This window comes from Stegastes partitus, unplaced genomic scaffold (assembly GCF_000690725.1).
Source record: "Stegastes partitus isolate 25-593 unplaced genomic scaffold, Stegastes_partitus-1.0.2 Scaffold232, whole genome shotgun sequence".
Lineage (NCBI taxonomy): Eukaryota > Metazoa > Chordata > Actinopteri > Pomacentridae > Stegastes > Stegastes partitus.
Genome location: NW_007577963.1, coordinates 426579 through 446703, shown reverse-complemented (window position 1 = coordinate 446703; position 20125 = coordinate 426579). Strand labels below are relative to the sequence as shown.

At 44.6% G+C, this 20125-nt stretch overlaps 1 protein-coding gene across 6 annotated transcripts in view; it reads right to left on the bottom strand.

The window, feature by feature from the left end:
* tjp1a (tight junction protein 1a) overlaps nt 1-20125 on the bottom strand; it is a 48587-nt gene that overhangs the window by 15886 nt on the left and 12576 nt on the right. For 3 of the 6 annotated variants that reach the window (XM_008281368.1, XM_008281373.1, XM_008281372.1), the window contains exons 2-16: nt 15097-15153; nt 13768-13892; nt 13492-13594; nt 13012-13342; nt 12671-12777; nt 11834-12002; nt 10870-11005; nt 7457-7596; nt 6376-6481; nt 5948-6098; nt 4208-4316; nt 3901-4120; nt 2369-2553; nt 1985-2080; nt 712-738 (exon numbers count right to left, since the gene is read on the bottom strand). In XM_008281368.1, the coding sequence (XP_008279590.1) occupies nt 712-738; nt 1985-2080; nt 2369-2553; nt 3901-4120; nt 4208-4316; nt 5948-6098; nt 6376-6481; nt 7457-7596; nt 10870-11005; nt 11834-12002; nt 12671-12777; nt 13012-13342; nt 13492-13594; nt 13768-13892; nt 15097-15153 (2062 nt within the window). The remainder of the gene's footprint in view (nt 1-711; nt 739-1984; nt 2081-2368; nt 2554-3900; nt 4121-4207; nt 4317-5947; nt 6099-6375; nt 6482-7456; nt 7597-10869; nt 11006-11833; nt 12003-12670; nt 12778-13011; nt 13343-13491; nt 13595-13767; nt 13893-15096; nt 15154-20125) is intronic. The other 3 variants (XM_008281371.1, XM_008281374.1, XM_008281370.1) reach the window with 2 other exon arrangements.

Here is a 20125-nt window from a genome sequence, read left to right as displayed (position 1 = left end):
TTTAGTTGCACATGAGGTTTGTCAGCTTTAAGAAGACCTCTCCACACATGGGAGTCTCCGCTGCTGTTAAACTGCACAGCTGGACATGCAGCCTCGCTGTTCTACATGATGATCCTGCGTTTAGGCGGGGAATAGCACTGAATTTAAATACTGCTGTGTTGCTGTGTCAAGAAACCTTTTTAAAGCAATTTCTAATTTCTATTACAAGGACAGGTGGAGATATCCCACTGACACACAGCGCTGCAGATTTCAATTCTTAAATTAATTCTTAACGTTTTAATTGAATCTAAGAATCTCAGGGATCCACTGACATCTTCCTAAATTACTTCAAATGTGGGAAATGTGATGAGATTTCCTTCAACCATGAATTGGTGTGATTTTTAAGTCAAGTACAATTTTAAAACTAGACAAAAAAACCACGTCTCTGGATCCTGTCGGTGTCTATGAAGAGCGCGCTGTGGGTCAGTACGACATCACATCTCTGTTTTGTTTTGCAAGACGCTGAAACATAACGATAGAGAGTTACTGCCAAATATGATGACACAAGAAAATTAAATTAAGTGCTGTTCCCCTGTATGCATTAACCAGGCAATGGCTGCTGCTGAAACATCAATAGAGTAGGGAGCTAGCCACCAAACACTCGTGTATAGATTATCTGCCATTCACTGAATCAAATAAAACAAACAAAACTGGATGCACTAAGTGACATACTTTCCCCTCCTTGTTGCTGCTGTGTTTCTGCAAAAAAAATACAGTTACACAATCATCACTGGAGCTGTGCAAATAAACATTCATCGAGTGGAAACACTGTTTATGTGGGTGTGCGCTGAATGTGTGTTTGGCTGCGCTGGCATGTGCGGTTGTGCACTTCAAGTAATTGAAATTCAATACTGAGTGTTAAAATGAAAACCACACATTAAATACGCTCGCAGTCTAGAGGAGGTGGATGAGGACTGAAATTAAAAGAAGTGTTCGTCTCTGCCTCGAGTCTAGAAGAGTAAAAGATAAACAGAGCGACGCTGCAAACAGGAAGAATGACAGACTCAACCTGATCAACCTGAACGACACAGATAGTAGGAAGTTCAGCAGAAGGCCATCTACTGAAAAAAAAATCAATGAGCTAATATTTGTTCTGTCATCCTGTGAATAATGAAGATTTCCTGGATTTATGACTGTAGATTTAACCTAAAATGTTCAAATCTTAGAGACACAGTGCTCTATTCCGACAGAAAAAGAAAAAAACACAAACACTAAAATTCTCAACTTACTGTAGATTTAACCTGCACAGAAAAGCAGAGGTTGTCTTCATACACCTGTAACCTGCATGTTGTTGTTATTTACTAAATTATCATCCATGATCATAATCATTATCAGCCAAACAAACACTTAAAATGTGTTTTTATACACTTTTGATAAGCAGAATTAAATACTAAAGGTATGTTCTTTAATCAGATCTGCAGCCTGAACAAGCGGTTTGTGTCGAGTCTTATAGCGGCATCACGTTTAGAAGGAAAGAAAGAAATAGTGATGTCTAGTGAACGTCTCTTTTCAGTGGAAACAAGCCAAATAACCCACGAGACACCTCCCCAAGCTTGCTCTGCCATGAACAACTCTGTACAATACATTTAGCTGTTTTTCTGTGTGAAAACAGACTAATTAAATGCAGCCTGGATAAAAAATAATACACCCTTAAAACATCCCAGGAGAAAACCCTACGTTACCTAAACATGACTTGTTCTGTCCAGAGAGCTCCTCTGACTCCACAGACACGTACAGCTCAGTTTAGATTAAAAATAAATAAATCAAAGTAAGCAGTGAGTGTACGACCCAACACTGATTTAACATTCATCATTAACTAACCGCCCCTGTGACGATCTGATGCTGAGACTAAATGGTCCTAACGGGTAAATTAAGAGTCCAGTCCCGATCCAACACACGCAGCAGGACGCTAAACGAAACGTGAAGGAGGTGCTTTATTACTTACTTGCTAGTTCAAAAATGTCTGGCTCCTCCCTGGCCAGCTTCTCTCTGGCCACATCTGCTATTGGCCCAAAGATAACCACAGGCCTCAGGAAACCAGCTGGATTAGAAAAAGATCAGATCAGGGAGTTTACCAAAGGTTAGCATGAGGTGAAACTTAGAACACAGTATACATGCTGCTACTATGTCAGGCTCTGAGGAGAGGACCTCTGGCCACTTAGCTTCATCTCACAAATGTCAGGGACAACTCTGAGTCTCTGTTAGCGATAAGAACTCTGCTCACTCCTCAGTAATCATCATCCTCCAGTAAAACAGAGACAAAGCACAATAAAGACGTGTGGGAGGCACCAGATAATTGCGCTAACTGCCGTGGCCTCTGTACTCTCACCTTCCCTCAGCACCACCCTCTCGTAGGCAGGGAACTTGGTCTGAACGGGCTGGGCCGACAGGTCCTCCCTGCTTTTCCGCAAATTCCTCTTGGAGCTTCGCAGCCCTCTGAATCTCCAGAAGTCCGCTCGGTCGCCTCCAGGTGTTTTAGGGAGGGTGTACTGGACGCTCGACAGCTGCTCGGCTCTGGACGGGAAAGAGTAGGTGTGAGGTCAGTTATAAAGGTTTAAATCGAAACCGCAATCAAGGACAGTTTGTGATAGGACAGGCGTTACGCAATCAGCTTCCTACTGACTGAACCACACCATGACACAGTCCTGACTGGAGATCCTTATGATGACATTTTAGGCTAAATGAAACGCTGGAGCCGATCTAATCTAAAGCTCAGTATTCACATTATGAAGACACTCAACACTATTCAGCGTTTTTTCTTTTAGTGGACCAACAGTTTATGTGTTGTTAGCAGAGTCAGCGTTTCCAGATTTGCAGGCGTCTAAACAGAAGTTATTGTCCCGTGACAGGCTTTGATGAATTAAACTCAAGCTCTGATGTCTCTGTTTAAAACATCCTCAGTGTGTTTTATGGTTTAATATTTGGAGACTCAGCTGAGGAGCTACATCATATCTCACAATGCTAACGTATGTGATCAAATGCACACAGCGCGTAGAAAGCTGCGTCTCCTCAGCAGCAGACGGCGAGGAGGAGGCGGCAAAAGCTGTCGAAACAAAACTCTGTGCTGTTGGCTAGATCAGTGGTGCTCAAACTGGGGGTTGGGACACCCATGGAGGTCTGAAGCTAATTTCAGGAAGTCACCAGATCATTGTAAAAAAAATTATAAATAAATAAATCCTACATTTATCAGATAAATGTGTATCAGGGCTGTCAGAATTAAAAGTGTTTACTTCTTCCCACTCTTTTTCAAACTTGTTCATATAATGATTTGATTATGTGATATTATTATTATTATTTTTGCTCTTTTTTAAGTTACTTTCTTCTGTTTTTATATAATATTTTTCCCTTTCATTTGTTCAAAATAAATTCATTCATTCATTTAAAGTAAAGAGATGAATCTGTGGAATTAACTCATTCATTTTTACCACATTAACGCCTGAACAACGAAGCTATTACTCATGAGATATTAGAAATTCAAGTTGGGGGGTCACAAACACAGACTTCTGTTATTTTGGGGGTCGAGGGCCGCTGGGTGAGATCAGGACGTATGCTGCATATCCACACAGGCCACACGAAGCCTTCACAGCTTCAAACCATGGATCTAAATCTGACTCCAGATGTGTTAAAAGTGTCCTACTTTAAAAAACCTTCAGTCTGTGAAACTCAGAACTCAAACTTTTGCCAATAACACACCTAATAAGCACCGTGATAGAAGTGCAGTGGAACAAAGGAGCAGGAAAACACAACCATCTGCATTCATATCGATCCTCGTTACTCTCAAATCAACCTCAATGCTACAGTTCAGGAAGCACCAGGTGTCGCTCTGCAGGTGTTAAACATGACACCTGACACATCCTTTACCTGTTCTTGTTGGGGATGATGCCTCTCTCCACTTCCTGGTGGTTCTTGCCGATGCGAATGGCGAGCCAGGAGCCTAGCTTGCCGTTGTAGAGCGTGTCTACAACGCGGAACACCTCGCCCTTGTTAAAGCTCAGCCCGTACGGTGACTCTTTCTCATATTCAAAGTGTGTCCGAATGTAGAAGGAGTCGCCCACGTCCGATTCCACTATCCTCCGATACACTGAAGCCAAAGCAGAGCATAGAGATTGTTATAGATGTTAATGTGCAGGTTTCAGAGTGTGTCCAACAACGCTGCACCGTCACTCACCGTCCTTCTTCTTCTGAGCCAGAATAGTAACTTCCTCTCCTCGTGGGAGATCCAGCAGAAACAGCACAGCCTCTTCCCGGATGATGTTAGCAAAGTCCACATTGTTCACCTGCAGACGCAGAGGCAGAGGAGGTCAACATGCAGGGCTAAGCCAACTGGATCTCAATTCATTTTTAAATAATCTTTGGTAAAGGCTAAAATTAATGGTTGAAAGCTGTTGGGTTTCTCAGCTTTCAGAGGGTTTATTTTTCTCAGCAGAGCAGGGCAATATATTCCACTTTAAAGTGAGCAGCCTCCCCCGACCCCCTGGTGTGCTCCTAAACACAATAACTGCTGTTTATTGACTCTGCTGGAGGGGCAGCGGGGGAACCAGAAACATGTGGACTGAGTCACTGAAGCACAGAAAGACACCTTTATCCTTCCCAGAAACAGAAAGGCGTGACGTCTTTATCTCCACTAGCACACCACGACAGAAGGGAAACCGCCTAAAGGTGGAGAACAATGTCCTGGAAGTCTCTGAGATGTGATTGTACTGTGGGGAGAGCAGACACAGGCCCTCTGCAGAGCGAGGTGGGAGGAACACTGGATGCTGGATATTCATTAAGAGAAGGAGACAACATAACGGACGGAGATAAACACAGTTGTTAATTTTGAATGTGTGTAGTTAAATACACACACGGTGCACGTTAAAGTTCACGGCGTCACAGCAGGTGTAGCGCTGCCGTGTAAACATGTCAGCATGGATCCAACACTGACATCAAGAGGGCTTCCATCATCCCATCGACAAAGTGACGCTAGTGTTCAGCCAAACAGACAGTCGACTGTTCAGAGGTCAGAGAACGACCTCTATTGTGTCTTCACTTTGGAAACAATCGGAGTTCTGACATGAAGCGAAGCCCGGGAATGACTCACAGACTGATAGATATGTGCACTGTGTTCCCAAGATCTCTCTACACAGAAGTAAATCTACTGAGGCCCTGGATCACATAGTTTCACTAAATCATCGGCGTTCGTGTGGGCAGCAGCAGCGGCAGCTCGTGTATTTTGACAATAACACCAGATGTTCTTCCCACTTTCATTCATGTGACAAGGAAAATAATAGTCATGTTAAATCCGTTCAAACAGAAAAACATGAACTAATTCTGACAGAAAACAACACCTTAGAATCATCCTACAAGCTGCACAACACTGAGACGGCACAGCTACATGGTGCTGAACTGAATCCACATTAAACACCTGTCCTCTCCTAAACCAGCATCCTGCATCCTCTCAGATACATGGAAAGAATAATGAAGCATTCACAGCACGTGGACAACATGTCAGGCTTCTGGAGCAAAATCTCAAACCATCTCAAAGCAAGTTAAGGTCAAGTTAGCGCAGACAGAAAACCAGAATGAGAGCCTCGTGGTTCTGTGCTTCTACCAACCACACAAACTGCAGTTTACCTCCATGCTGGTCCAGATGTTTAACCTTCTGGATATAAAATGTTTGATCATTTTATCCTACTTGACATTTGTCATGTGAATGTCTGTGTTATGTCAGTGACCTTTAAACACCTTTGTGTCAAACCTGAAGAAACTCCCTCCAGGCATTCACAGGAGCAATAAGAGAGATGAGACAGGGAGGGATGCCCATACAGACACCCTGACATCAGGACGCCTCCAGCCTCCTGCCTCCTGCCTCCAGCCTCCAGCCTCCTGCCAGGGCCACAGTAACGTTCGGTTAGTGAGTGTAGCTCACCCTGAGAATCTGGTCTCCCTCCTCCAGCCCCTCCTTAGCTGCTGGACTGTCTTCCAAAACTCCTGCCACAAAAATCCCCACGTCGTTCCCCCCTGCTAGCCGCAGACCGACACTCTCTCCCTTCTTAAACTTGACCAGCTTCATACTGGGCCTGCAGGGAAACACAGGGAGACAGGTAGGAGTAAAACACAAAGGTCAGCAATCATTCTGAGAGACACCAAACACTGGCAGCTTAGCTAGCTAGCTAGCCTAGCATGGAGGAACAACTAAACCATAGGAAGAGATGGACAACATCTCTGGCCTGGTCTTAACTAACTTCCAGGCATACGGCAGAAACAATAATAAAGTTCTTATTGTTAAAGTGAACAATCTCTGCACTTCATGTCAGCTACGTGCTCCAGTTCAGGTACTGCATGGAGAACGTTTACCTGAGAATGCTGTCATCGTGGGCAGCGCTGGGTACGGGGGCGTCGGATGGACTCACAGGCAGGTCCACGTCAGGCTGACCCGGCTGTGCATAAACTGGCTTTGGTTCTGGCACAAACACAAACACAACACGTAGCATGACACACACGTCCGAGCAGGAACTCAGCGGTAGGGAATGAAGCTAAACCAGCCAATGAATGAAAGCATCTGCATGAGTTCATGATGACTATTGTTGTGACATTAGTTGTACAAGCTTAGGACAGGACAGGATGTTTAAAGTCTGAATTTTTATAGCCACAGCTTTTAGTTTAATGTGTCGATTAGTTGGTATATAAGCAGTAGTCAAGATCGCAGCACTTTAAACAGAAAGTTTGGTTTAAAGTTGTGTCTGACCCACGACTCACTGACTAACTTGTCAAAACTCACTTTGCATTTTAAATAATTTACCCTCTGGCGCCCACAGCAAACAGACACAACTCAACACAGAACAAATACCTGAGTGAATAAAAGTCCAGCCAACTGAGAAAACATCGGTTTGCTTTAAGTTCTAATTGCTGCTTTTTAATATACTTGCTGATACTTTTAAAAATGTATTATTATTATTATTATTATTTTATCATATATATCATTTATTATTTAATTATTTAAATGTAATGTATTGTTATTCTTTTATTATTATCATATTATATACATATACATTATTTTATTTTAATTTATTATATTAATTTTCTTTGACTTGTTGCTGTACATATTGTGCTGCTGACACCTCTGACTCTTTATGGACACTAGTGCCTTCCTGCCTGTTCACTCATACTGTTACTGGCAGCAGTCACTGCACATAATCTGCTGCTTTCACTCAACCACCTTTTTGTGTGATTTTTGTGTCTTGTTTTCTTTCTCTCACTCATTTTTAATATGTCACTCTTTGCCCACCTAACTGCCCCTCGGGGATAAATAAAGTTTTTCTGATTCTGATTGATTCTGAGACCGGAGCTCTCTTTAAATGAAATGAACCTACTAAAGGCTGAGACAGAGAAGCATAAAGAGGTGGTAAAAGCTGATGAGGGCAGTGGGTTTCCTCACCAGGCAGCGGAGGTAACTGCTTGTCATCTCTGGAGCTGGCCTGATCGCTGGCCTGAGACAAGACGCCATCATCAGAGCTTTTGACTGGCGTGGACATGGCCCCTGGTTTGGATACGCGATCCTCGTCTCGACTTCGATGGCTGAAATTAATAAGAATAACAGAAAGAAATGTCGAGTTTAAACTGGCAGATTTCATTAAATCACTGCAACACTGACGACCTCGTGTGTTCTGTGTTTAGTGATAGTTTCGTTCTACGTGGATTGCACCAGGACGACAGAGACACTAACATGAAGGCAGCATCGACCACATAATGAAGGCACAACAACAAAAAACTGAATGAAAAGACCATCAGAAATAAAAAAAGGCACATTAGTCACCGGTTTAAAGCCGTGTGTTCTGTATGGTGGAGGCTTTTCTTTCTTGCATGATGCCAGTGAACCATATTCCAACCAGAAGCTGATCAATAGGAGCAGACAGGCCTTATGTACGTGTTGTTTTCCAAACTACAGAAACTTATATAAGCTCACAGACTATACACTAAACTGGTCAGTGAAAGCACACAGGCAGAGAAAGAACAAACTCTTCAGCCGGGATACTTTTCAGTTCACGTTTCCTGTTTAGCCTGGATAAAATAAATAAAGGAAAACTGTGTTTGAGTCTCGAAAGTTATGTCTGACGGGGTAGAAGGAGCTGTGCTGCTTAAAACAATGGTTGAATTCCAGGCTGATCACATGACTGCCTGCTGGCACAGCGCTTGAGCTGCATTCAGAAGCTTTTGTACCAGAACGTGAAGGTGCAGGCGGTGCCACCAGCTCAGACTGCACAGCTCCTCTCATTTCTGCTCATGTAGTGTAAAAATATACAGAGCAGGGAAAACATTTTGGGGACTCACTAATATTCATACAGCAAAGGTCAGCAGAACACAGGTACAAAGAAAGTACACGTGCACGAGGAAATGGCCGATAGTCAGGCTGAAGCGTGTTAGCTGCACAGTTCCAGCCCTTATTTACAAAACTTTCCAACACATTCGGGTCCGTTCTGGCTCCCTGGATCTGGCACTTCTCACTACAATTCAGTTTTATAAATGAACTCCTTTTGTGCAATTTCATGCCCCTGCATCCCGAGGATAAATAACAGAATTGTAATGGGAGAAAGAAAGGCATTAGTGTGTGTGTGTGTGTGTGTGTGTGTGTGTGTGTGTGTGTGTGTGTGTGTGTGTGTGTGTGTGTGTGTGTGTGTGTGTGATGAATGAATGAGAAAGAGTGTGAGAGGGGAAAATGAGAGATACAAACAGACCAAGACCGAGGGACAAAGAGAGAGTGTGGCGTGGCCTAAATCTGCTGCTTCTTGCCGCAGAATGGTGCTAAAAAAGGCGTCACACTGACAAACACTGTTTGACAGAAGCCTCTGTTCAATCCCCTCCCTCTCACATTTTTATAGTATCTGTGCAGGCAGAAGAAAGCAAGTAGGTAAGATCCAGAAAACAGGAAGAAACAGGACAGAAGCGGCCGGACCAGAATATCTACACTGCAGAACAGCAGCCCGGTCTCCATAATTATACGTCCATGCAAGAGCTGGAAAATATTTACAGAACAAACACGACCCAACAACAGTGACTGGATCTATATCACAACAAACCAGAGTTTCATCCCTGTAAACTAACAATATAACAATTAAACATATCATTAACAGAAACTACTGAATATAACAAATAAAAATGAGTTACTCACACAAACGTATCTGCAAGTTGAACCATTATTACGAGGATTTAATCCCTTGAAGGACAAAACAGGAAGCCTGTCGCCTGTGCAGCTCAAGCTCACTGAGAGACACTTGATCAAGTGTTTTTTAATCATATGTTGTCTTCAAAAACTCCAACCAGCGTTGTGTTGTAGGGGAAAGAATGCGTCTAAGCCAGGCAGCCAATCAGATTCAACGAACCATCTGGCTCGGGGCAAAGCACTGTGGGAAGTATGTCAAATTCCTTCTACCCCTCCTGAACTGAAAGACAGCAGAAGCACTCCCTTACATCATCGTCTGGTGACAGACTGACTGAATTACTGCTTCAACCACATCCACGTGAAGAGCAGGTGGAGCTCCTCCTGGGACACGCCTCGTGTTCATCACGTTAACGAGTCATCCAGAACGACAAACGGAAACCTGAAAACATTTGCTTCTCACTTCTGAACTTGGCACATAAACACAATAGAAGGATGAACCAAGAGCAGCACAGTCGAGTGATAAAGGCTCAGATCGAACACAGACAGGTCTGTTGTCAGAAGGTCTCTTCACTTACGTTGGAGGCAACCTGTGCTGCAGTGAACCTGCCCTCATCCTGCTTCAACACGAGCATGACAACTCCACCGTCTAAACCACTGAATGAAAGGACTGCGCTGAAGGTTAAACAAGCAGCTGCATCGTGAACTTAAGTCTACAGCAGCTGTTCTAGGTGTGCATGTGTGTCACTTCAAACTCATGTGTTTGTTTTGTTTGTTTGTTTTTTAGCTTAATTTGGAGTTTGTTTACCTGTTCCAGTGAAGAATGTGCCCTTTAGGATTAACATTCATGTCTCACACAGCCAGACCGACATCTCATCAGAATCACAGAAGCTTGAAGAAACCTGCCAACGTTTTATTAGCAAAGCGTTTGACGATGATCACGTCCTACCATAGCTCCGCTGGTTGTTCTTTCCTGGTTACAAACACGGTCTCTGTGCACTTCCTCAGGAACTAGTCATATATCTTGTCTGTTGGAGTCCCAAGTCAAGTTTGATCAGCTGGATTCAAATCTCACTCCAGGCTGAAGCTCCACACCGACTGACTGACAGAACCTAGAGTCCTGCAGGTCCTCTGCTGGCTCTCTGTTCACATCTATACGTCAGCTACCAGAAGCTACGTGACCCCAACACTTCAAGGACAACAACTTAGTGGAAGCTGGAGGGATGAAAGAGGGCGCAAACGCATGATGTGACCAGAGAAGTAGTTATCAGACAGCAGTGTGATCACTGAACACGCACCATAAAACGTACATCCTCAGGCCATCTACACCAGTAATGGCACCAAGAACAAAACTGCATTTGTGTTCAATAATAAATGCACTTAGGTTTGCATTCTAACATAGCTTCAAAACAAGACCTTGGTCCACCAGGAGATCAATCCCTCCTCCAGTATCTGAACTCATTGATGGCTCCAGAGGGAGGCTGATGGTTTATGCATGTTATGCCCTCATCTATTGATTTATGCATTAGTGGTGCAAGGTGCTTACTCAGCACCCACTCACCTGTGGGTGAGAACATGATGTATGAAGTTGGGGTGGTGGGAGTATGGATGTACGACTGCGTCATGTGTGACAGCAGTGTCCCATCATCACATCTGCACACAGATGTGTGTGTGTGTGTGTGCACTTCGCCTACCTGCCGTTGCTGATCTGCCGAGGTGAGTGACGGAGATGGTCCGACGTCTCGGGCCTGTCGGGTGAGCGTGATCGACTGCCTCGCCCATGGGATCGATTGGAATGGTCAGATGTCAGCGAGTGTATTTCTGAAATGTCTGTGAAATTTGAATTAGGGATGTATTAGCATTTAATCAATGACATAAATCAGAATAGAGTAGCAAGAAAAAAAATCGAATTTCAACTGTGACTGAACCTTATGGCTGAAATGCCACTCCTCAAAAAAACAAACAAAACGGATCAGTATCTCATTATAACCTGAAAAGTTTCTCGTTATAATGAGATATTATCACGTTTCAACAACATACTAACTTATCACGTTATAACGAAATACGTATTTATGTCGTTATAACTTGATGCGGTTTCTCGGTGGTCTCCTGTGTTCTGGTTGTGACCTGGCACCAGGCCGTTGCAGTGGCAGCTGGTGACGCCGTGGCAGCCCTGAGCGACGCCGTGGCAGCCCTGAGCGACGCCGTGGCAGCCCTGAGCGACGCCCCGCTGCTGAAGTTTCTATGAAATCATCGTGAACCAGAAGAGTGTCGGTGGCGTCTCACCGTGTCTCAACACAAGCATGAAGTAGAATTTAATCAAATCGTGTAAATGAGCCCTATTCCTCCGTTTATCCGTGCTCCGCCCGCCGTTTTCTCAAACGTGATGTGGTTTCACGTTACAATGAGATAAATATTATCTTGTTACAATGTGATGCATATTTCGATACAAAGAGATAAAAACATGTCACAAGAAAACTTTTCACGTTATAACGAGCTACTGATGCATTTTTTTTTTGGTTTTTTTTTGAGGAGTGGATGTTCAGCGCCTCCGTAGAACCTCTCTCTCTTCAGTGCTCATAAATGTTCAGATTCACAGTTTGTGCATCGAACGCTGGCTGCAGCCAACGAGCCGATGCTACACGTGTGTCGTCTCACCATCTCTGTCGGAGTTATTGGCTGATGGGATGCTGTCGTCGAGGTCAGGAATGTTGAGCAGAGTGGCTCGCTCGTCTCTCTGCACGACCATCTTTAGCTTCCCCTTTGACCTCTCAATCAGCTTCTTGGCATCTATCAGCGACAGGTTCTCGGTAACTGTGCCGTTGATCTGCCAGAGGAAGAGGAGACGGTCAGCTCAAGAACTAAGCAGACGCACGGCTTTTCTGCAGAGGTTTTAGAAACCAAAGGATAATCACAAAGTAGAGCTAGGCTTAATAAGGAAAGCTAGAGGAAGCTTCATATGTTTAACATAATTGGACTTGTGCACAGTGCTAATAGTGTTGTCACTGCTAGCACAGACAGTGAAAAAGAGTATCACACACTCGGCTAAGCAAAGGAAACAACCGTACACACATATATTACTTTATATTGGGCTTCCCCTGTAATCAGCTAATAAACAAATCTTCACCTTAGTAAAACTGAAACATCAAATCTGATTTTGGATGCATTTCTGTAGGATGGAGGCGATTCATCCACTCTGAGACTGAGTGGATTAAAAAACTAAATAAATAAAAGAATCAGAGGAATAATGCTACGTGTGGTGTTCCTGCATCCTAATGAGCAGGGAGCTCACTCTGAAAGCCAACAGCACACCAGTGAAGAACTGCTCTCTTCTTTTTCCCCTTTTAAACTCTATTTAAAATTAGATCTTGAAAATGTTTCTTTTTACGACTATTTTAAAATGCTGATTTTTTCCCCTCAGGTAATTTCTCCACTACTGTGTTTAACTCAGTTTAAATCCTCTGTCTCAGGCCAATCTCCTCTCTTTCCTCCTACCTTCAGTACAACATCTCCCTCCTGGATGTTCCCATCCCTCGCAGCAAGGCTCTCCGGGGAGATGTCCTTCACGAAGATATGGCTGGCCAGCCGCAGTCCATATTCTGCTTTCGAAGGTGAAAAGCATAGCAAAGTAATATTAGCAGGCACATCAGTTTACCATCACCTGGACAAGGGATTACCCCCCAGTCCACATTAGAATCATGATGGACCTTAATGTGAGCACCAGCAATGATCAGAAACTCCAGAACTTAATAACCTGCTCCACTCTGTATGTAAATCACATGCATCCACAACATCCATGACCACCTCCACAGATACTTGGACATTGTATTGCCCACCTTCATTTTTGCGAGACTTGACCAGGGTGACCTTGGCGGGCCTGGGTGGAGCAGAAGAGGCTTGTGATCGGCGGTCAGAGCGAGGCGAGACGCTCCTCTCCCGCGAGGCACTGTGATCCCGCCTCCCGCTGTTGCTGCGCTCACGGTCATGACGCCTCCCGGTGCCCGTGCCTCCGCTCGCACCCCCGTAGGCACTTTGGCCACCACGGCCGCTGTGGTGATCATAACCGTCCTCCTCGTCGCTGTCCTCCTCCTCCTCGTGCTCAGACATCGTCTCCCTGTCCCCTGGCCGCGAAACTGGGATCTGTACTTTCCTTTTCCTACGAATAGTCTTGGAAAAGAGACAAAGTTTTAGCATGTTATGGGGCCAGCATTATATTTTCACTCACACCTGACCTACATTCACATCATTACAGATGTGAATATATTCTGCTTCACAGTATTTCACCCTCATCTAGATTTGGTGAGTATAAATCTTACTATCTTTGCATTCTTGCCACTCTTGCGAAGCTGCTGAACAGCGTATGCATGCTCTACGTTGTCCATGGAGACCGCATTGACCATCACCACTCGATCGTTTTCTCTGGGGGGAAACAAAGAGGGGGAATAATTACCACAGATAAATAGTTGTAAAGAGTTATGAGTCTACATGATGCATATGAGGACAGGTGACACCTGAACAGATCGGAACAGAGCGAGTAGGATCTTATACCAGCTCAGACTAAAGACATGATGGTTACAGAGAGCAGCACTTACTGTAGCAGACCCTCGGCAGGACCTCCTTTCAACACATCGGAGATCACAATGGACGTCTCTCCACTCTGGAAATGAGGGTTGTCTCGCCCACCTGAGATGGCAATGCCAAACCCAAACCCTGGAGCCTACACACCAAGAAACACAGACGAGACTGACTGATACGGCACACATGGAAGATAAAGTTGACTTGTGTGCAGGTTTGCTGTAAACATTTTAATAACTAGGACAAATACCTGTACATTTCTATATGTAAATTTATCATGGCTTATCTGTACATGTGAAAGCTGTACATGGTCTTTATGATATCTTAGAACATGTACATTTCCCCAGTGAGGGAATAATAAAGTTTATCTTATCCTAACAGGCCTCCTTCAGGCTGACTGCTATCACAACTGTTGCATCAGTGAAATAATGTCCTGTCAAGTATAGAAGGCTATTTGTAAGTCTGGTAATGTTGCAAGAGGGATGGAGGGAGGTTCTGCAGACTGCTGTGCTTTTGTCTTTGCGAAAGGCAGCGACCAAGTGAGCATGCAATGTGATGCAAAGGGCTAATCCTACAACCACAACAGTACAGGAGAGCTGCGAGGCTAAGAATCGCAGGTCACACCGGGCCGCTGCTTCAGCCTCAATAAAGCTGCTGCTAATTAGATTACAGCAAGCAGGCCAGTCTAGACAGGTGCTCTACACAATCCCACGACACAGAAGCATCAACTAACAGGAGTTTACTCAAAGTCAACTCAAGTCACTGTTGTCTTAATAGCATGTGTAAAACAACAGGCGTTGAGCCAAAGTGCCTTTTAACAGAAGGTCCAGCATACAGTAGGACAATAAGCATGCTGCTTCAGCTCTGGGGAATGTGGTCTTTGAATAGTTTGACAGTTAACCTGATGATGCTGATTATGCTACAGGGGATAGTCCGTGATATCACCGACTTTACAATAGGTACTGGGGTACAATCCATCAGAATTACAAGACAAAAGGCACATGGGCCAAAACAATGATCTCCCTCTTTCCCTAGAGTTGTATTAGGGAGATGAGTACGCTGCCAACAGGAAGGAAGTGAAATGAAGTAGTGAGGAAGTGGATGCTGATTTTTGTCTTCCTTAGCCTTGTTTCCTGCCATCTGGGTTCCTTGACTATTGTTTCACTGCCACACATCCTGCTGCTACAGCTGGGCCTCTCGACGCAGACAGAGGAGGGATGGATGGCAAGGAACAGAGAGACGAGCACACGAGACATGTTCCAGGATTAGGACGCCAGAGACGAGCAGAGAGGGGAAAGACAAGAGAAGACAGGGGAAGAGTGGATGAAAGAGTTGTGAACACTTACCCTGTGAAGGGTCACTGTGTGCTGTTCCCATATGACCGTTTCCTCCATCGCTGCACTCTGCAACACAAGATATGAGGGAGGAAGGATCAGTATCTTCAGGCTACTTCACTGGACACACGTTTGCATTCAAATATACAAAAACCTGCAACAAGACCGTCTGTCTGAGGCCATGTTGGTTCTATTACGTGGGTCAGAGTACTGGATGTAAGATCCATACATACCAACATCAATCACACATCGCTGTACGGCATGAAAGCAGGTTATATGGAAAACTTCAGACTGTTGGAAGGCTGGATGCATTCCACATTTTTCAAAACAGATTTTGACACAATTTAGACAGCTAGAAGTAAAGTCAACAACAACATATTCACATGCACCAGTCTGCAAACTACACATTCAATGAATACTTCCTGTCCTGTTGTCTTTCAGAGTGTTTGTTTGGTTACCAGCAAGGTAATCTCTCTTGCTTATTTCCCTGCAGTACAAAAAGTCCACATGTGAAAAGATGATGAATGACAGCAGCATGAGTAAAGCGCCGGCAGAGCACGACTGAGACCTCAAACACCGAGTGAACATTCCTATATTATTTCTGGCTTCGTTATCTAGGAGAGCTGCAGCAGCGTAGGTATTTAGCTGCCCTGTCCTGCCACGCTGGATTAGCCTGAATCTAGGAGGGAATAGTTTTACTTTCACTTGCTCTCTAGTTCAGCTGTGTCACACACATTCCTCTCTCTGCACGGCTCATCTTTAAGGCTTGATTTTATTTGTGCCTGCTTCACGTTTCTTCGTTGTTTGTTCCCCCAGAGGAAGCATAAAAAACAAACACATAAATCCTATTATTTACCCATCAGACTGGAATGATGTTACTATTATTAGGTTAAATGAATACTCTCCGTGTTGTTTATCAAACAGCACCGTTTTCTGCTATTTTTAGCTTGAAATTACAGCTTTCCTCTGCCTCCCTCCAGCTGAGGAAGCAACACTGCTGTCCTGTCTGTCTGCCTGCAGGGAGTGATGGTACAGCTGTCTGCCGCAGAGTGCTGAGCTCGGCCCGATGTGGAAGGGGAAAGAAAAGACGTAAACACCACCACACGTGGCAGGGTGCTCGTTTACTACACCTTCTATAATCAGCCTTTTAAAACAACACCCCGTGTCATCTGTTTACCCTGTCATCACGGTAATCTGACTGCCTCACCCCTTCATCATCAACTAATCCCCAAACCATCTCACCCATCATCTTCAACACCACCATGGTCATTACTGTCATCACCTTCCCTTATACTAAATATACAGTTTACAGGAGGTGCACGCTGCAAGGCTACCATCTGCATGTGACCCAGAGCCACCTGATAAGAGTGTCTGGTGGGTGTTGACATGCCTGGACACATGATACTGCAGGTTTGTTGAGAAAGGGAAAGACAAAAAAGAAGCTGCATACGTGACGAGAGCACTTAAACGACCAATATACTTAAAAGGCGTTAACCTATAAAAATGACAGAGGTCCTATTTTGGATCTCATAGCAGCCAGGTGCAGTCAGTACATTTACACATAAACTAAATTTTAAGCCACTGATTATTCCAGTGGATCAACACAAACATGTCTTAAACTGACTGTCAGTTCATATACTTTTCTAACAGTGATGTTTAAAGTGAGGCGCATCACTGAACATCCTACAGCATGGCTTCTGTAAACACCAACCCTGTGCTGCCCATACTGCAGGTCTCCTAACCTGGTCTGTGGTCAGTCTCTTCCTTTTCACTCCCCTGCACCATACCACCATGAATCAGTCGGCCTGAAGCTGTGGAATACACAGTTAACCCTTTGACCCTAATTTCCATGGAAGCTCTGTGTGGATGTTATTTATGTCCATAATTGGCGCAGAGGGCTTGGGTGTCCCCCCTGTCTCCCCCTCCTGCCCCTCCTGCCCCTCTCTGCGCTCCTGTCTGCCCCTACGACTCCCAAAGTAATGCCACTATTGTGTGAGGGGACCTGACCCATTTAACCACGGCTCCCCCCTCTCCGACATTCCCAAACACATCTATTCCTCTAAAGTGTTTTGTGATATATTCATCCATCCGTTCATCCATTCATTCATCCAACAGTGCGGGCAGACATAGAGGGGCTACGCTATGAGAAACAACAGCGTGCGGGGGTCATGTGACCAGGCGGTCAGGCGGGCAGGTGGCCTTGTCCTTGAACTGTGGGCTGCACTGATAGGCAGCGAGAGGGAGGAGCAGGAGGAGGTGAGCGAGGCTGTGGGCTGCTTATACAACATAAATATACAGTGTAAAGGAAGAGGGAGCTGTAGAGGATGACAGGGGCCAGAACACGTCCTTGTTCTTCCTCTGCATCCTTGTTCCTGTCTAGCTTACAAACAGAGTTTATTGACAACAGAGAAAATAAAAACACCTTTTGCTGAACCAAATCCCAAAGTTTAGCAAGCTGACACATCACACACATGAAAAACATCCTACACACCCTCACACTGACCATAAGCCATGCAGGGGAAGGCTGACGGTCAGCGTATGAGCCACCAGGGTGTAGACAAGCTGAATTAAGTAGGAGGAGGCAGGAGGTCAATTACAGGACTTAGCTCCACTTTACATTTCTATTAAACATCTGAGTGCACGTTGTGGAGACAAAGCGAGGTTTTCTGTCAAATATACTGCAGCTGTGCCTCCAGTCACATTACAAGGCCTGAAAAGAACATATGTTATCGCTCACAGTGCTTGATTTTGATTTATTTTAAATGTTTTAGTCACATTAAAGAGTATTTAGGTTGATTTGTGAGTGACAGACATACAATTCAGACAGTCTATGAGATAGCTTGGGTGGGACTGGATATTAATTAACACGGGGTGCTTATATCTAAATTTGGAAGCAGTTTCTGCACTGATTAATACGTGCAGGGGCTCCGTCACAAAAGAAGAGCTTCCCAAAAAACACACGGTACACTGGTTATGACAAATACAAGGTTTACTGATAATCTCAGCTCAACAGATCAAGAGTCGAGATGGTTAGCGAGCAGGAACCCGCCGGTGTCTTAGGCTGCTTAGAATATTTACTCTACTGGGACTACAGCTATGCCTCTCAGATGAGATTATTGTCGTAATTACTCACTGCAATGTGAAGTGATGATTAGCAGGCTGGCTGATTGAGTTTTAGATATAAGCAGGATGGAAAGCAGACAGCAAACAGAGCTTAAGTCTTAGGAAAACGGGGAAAGAGCAACTGAAAGCGCTCTCTGTGAGGACGCCAAGCAGCATATTCATTTCTAAGATTTACTCAGAGACATCAGAATAATAAACACTTTACCTCGACATGTAAATCTTAATAGCTAATTAACAGGCGATGTGGATGAGGGAGGTTAATGTGGTCTTTCATAACATAAGCTCCGTGTCAACAGGTAATACGGCCATCTCGTATGTTTTAATACAGGAATGATTTCAATCGTGCAACAGCAAGGATCACAGAACATGTGGGGCCAAGACAAACACCAACACAAGTGTGTCAAACAATAATAAAAATACTGTTGGGAACAAAGGATGAGGTTTATCTCTGAAGTCACACAGTTGTGTGAAACAATGGCGCGCTTGATGTTGCACAAACTGACGGCAGACTAGTGTATTTATACATCCATATTAGTCAGGCTTGAGCTCTGGCCAGCAAGGCCCAGGGCTGGGAAACAAAGAGCAGCCATCAGACCGCACACATGTGTACTTGTCCGTGCACATGCACACACACAAGCCATGATTTAACACTACAGGGCCTCTTTGTTCGAGCTGCAGCCGGTCTTGCCTGGCCCACCATAACACGCAGTCCGGTACAGATGATAACAGCTCACTCAGGCTCTTCAAAGGCACAGACTAATCCAGTTCTTTGGGGCATACTGATGAACGGACTGGAATGAAACGAATGATGAAACGGACAATAATAACCTGCTGCAGAAAGAAATGATAAATAGGGTCAGGGCAGGCATGCACGTCTTCAACACGTGAGTCTCTACAGTCTTCAAACATGTTCACAATTAAGAAGAATTTACACAAACTGCACTGTAGCCCCTCTATTCTGTGTAGCCCAATGAAAAGTCGGCTTATCATCACTGAATGTTTGGGTACTAGAAGTTTAAATAGCCACAAACATGAGGCATTGTGCACCAGTGGAGGGCACTGAGAACACAATATTTAATCACAGAGACATTCACGGCCAACCTAGCTACCTACTTCTTTCATCCAATCCAATCACTAATGTATTGAAGAAACTTAGAAAGGCAGCAGGTGACAGTGAGGACATCTTATGAGTAATGTCATGGGCTGAGAGGAGGTTGAGAAGAAGGACAACACAAGCCTTTTATCAGTGCTTCTCCAATGAAACCGTTGTCCGGTCGTCCATTACTCACCACCTCCCTGCATCTACGTTCCCTTCATTTAGACCACAGGAATGCCTCATGCAGTGGGCGTATCAAACACAAAGTCCAGGACAGGACTGCACAGGATGAAAACGTAGGAGAAGAAAAGATTAAAGAATAGGTCAGCGCTGACCTTTCAGCCACTGAGTGAGAACAATTCATTTTTCACGCCAAGTTATTCAGAGGTATAGAGACACATACTGAGCAGCGCTGCGTCTTTAGATGACGACAAGTGTGAGGCAGAATCCTGACAAAGCTTTAGGTCAGTGTGTCTGCTCTTCTCTGATAGCCAGAGGCAGGATGTAAGTAAGCGCAGCCACGGCACCCACAGGAAAACATTCCACTTCCTGTTTGCAGGAAATAGCTTCAGCTTCCAGAAAAATCCCTGCACAGGCCACTGAAAACTCCTATTAGTATACCTCACCACGACCTGCAACCTGAGGAAGGCTGAGATGTTGCTCGGAGGGAATATTGGAAAACAACTGGTCGTAGTACGTAAGACGAGGCCTGAAACATGTTCAAAAGGCTTTTTATCTCACTGGGCAGTTGTTCAAACACACCAAGGTTGCTGCTACCTCTCTACACGGCTGTTAACAGTTTACTCTGGTATACAGCTGAGA